The 1,543-nt window shown below is 35.0% G+C and overlaps 1 protein-coding gene across 1 annotated transcript in view; it reads left to right on the forward strand.

Annotated features, from left to right (window-relative positions):
• SETX (senataxin) overlaps positions 1-1,543 on the forward strand; it is a 26,271-nt gene that overhangs the window by 552 nt on the left and 24,176 nt on the right. The window contains 2 exon segments of the mRNA XM_010188141.1: positions 882-1,092; positions 1,281-1,390. Of these exon segments, the coding sequence (XP_010186443.1) occupies positions 882-1,092; positions 1,281-1,390 (321 nt within the window).

Below are 1,543 nucleotides of genomic sequence, written 5' to 3' on the forward strand. Positions count from 1 at the left end.
TTAATGTAGTTCCTTCCTCTGGCATCCAATCAGCTTTCAGTTTGTTCCTCTTTTTGATTGCTTTCATTTTTCATTTGTAGTTTACTACGCTTGAGTTTCAGCGATCTGATCTTGCAAGCCTGTGAGATTGTGCAGTTAAAAAAATACGGAAGAAGTTTTAAAATTCTTCATTTTACTCTAAGCCTTTTATAATTCTCCGTTATTATAAACCAGTTCTGTATTTTGGAAAACATACTTTCCCTTATGTGTATATGTATGTCTAATGAATATTTGTAGCTAATCGATCGTAATACAGATCGTAAAAGGTTGGTCTTTAAACTAGTCAGCTAAACTTCTCTGGAGGGCAACCCATCTCAGTATAGATTGGTAATAAGTGTTGAAAGTTCCCTTCTGTGTCCGTTAACTGTAGGAAATAACCTTGGTTTCTAATTGAGGTTTAGAGCAGTTACTGTAGATGAGTAATGTTAAGTGAGCCGAATCCCCTGCAGATACTCAGCAAGTCAATCAGTCTGCTTGCATTATTTGCATTGACTTCCTTCCACTAACACACTTCAAAATACGCGGCACGTCAAGATCTAAAAATTGCTTTTCCCATCTGCTTAAATATGGTAATACATTATATTGGCCAGTGGAACTGTTTTGTGACTAACCTATGGCCTGAAATAGTTATTGAAACAATTTATGAGTATTTAACAATTAAAAAAATTCTTCTGGTTTCAATGCGACTCTTTTAAAAATTACTTTATAATCTTGACTGTGAAGTGAGAGTTGAAATTCTAAGTTTTGAAAGTCTAGTTAAGGTTTCTACGTGCAATAATAAATGTCCTTAATCACTTTCTTCACAAACGCACTTTGATTAGTTACTTTTTTCCACTGAATAGGTCTTGTGGGAGCTGGAAACCTCCCGTCTTGTTGCCCACATTGAGAAATCTATGCGAGCTGAAGCTGGAGAAGATGATGAGTTGTTTATAGTGGATGAGAATGGAGACACACAGCTGTCTGGTTATGTGGGCCCAGATTTTGAGAATAACCTGCGAGTGCCCCTTCTAGAAATACTGAAATATCCGTATCTGCTGCTGCATGAGAAAGTCTGTATGTATCTTACCGAATACAGTTGGAAGGGAATGGTGTTGTTTCTACTGGAGGTGAAATTAGCAAATAGTTAAACTGAAGTACTAATGTGTATGTGTGTATATAAAATATTTATTCTTACACTAAATGATTTTTTTGTTGTTTTGTGAGCATATAAAGGAGTCCTTACTCTGTGTTTATCTTTTAAGGTGAGCTGTGTGTAGAAGTGCTCTGTAGAATGGAACAAAGTCACAGCTCCTTTCAGGTCTTTGAAAAATATCCAGGAATTTATCTCTTTTTGGTGCACCCAAATGAAGTGGTAAGTTGCTTTTTCTGTTCCACTAAAACTTAGTTTTAAATATCTTCAGAACAGATTCTTATTTTTAATGACAAGAATATGAAAACAGTAGCATTTGGAATTTTAGTTTTGATTTTATGTATTTTTCTTAAACAGTATGTGTGTGAGATTTCA

This window comes from Mesitornis unicolor, unplaced genomic scaffold (genome assembly GCF_000695765.1).
Source record: "Mesitornis unicolor isolate BGI_N332 unplaced genomic scaffold, ASM69576v1 scaffold3037, whole genome shotgun sequence".
In the NCBI taxonomy this organism is placed as follows: Eukaryota; Metazoa; Chordata; class Aves; order Mesitornithiformes; family Mesitornithidae; genus Mesitornis; species Mesitornis unicolor.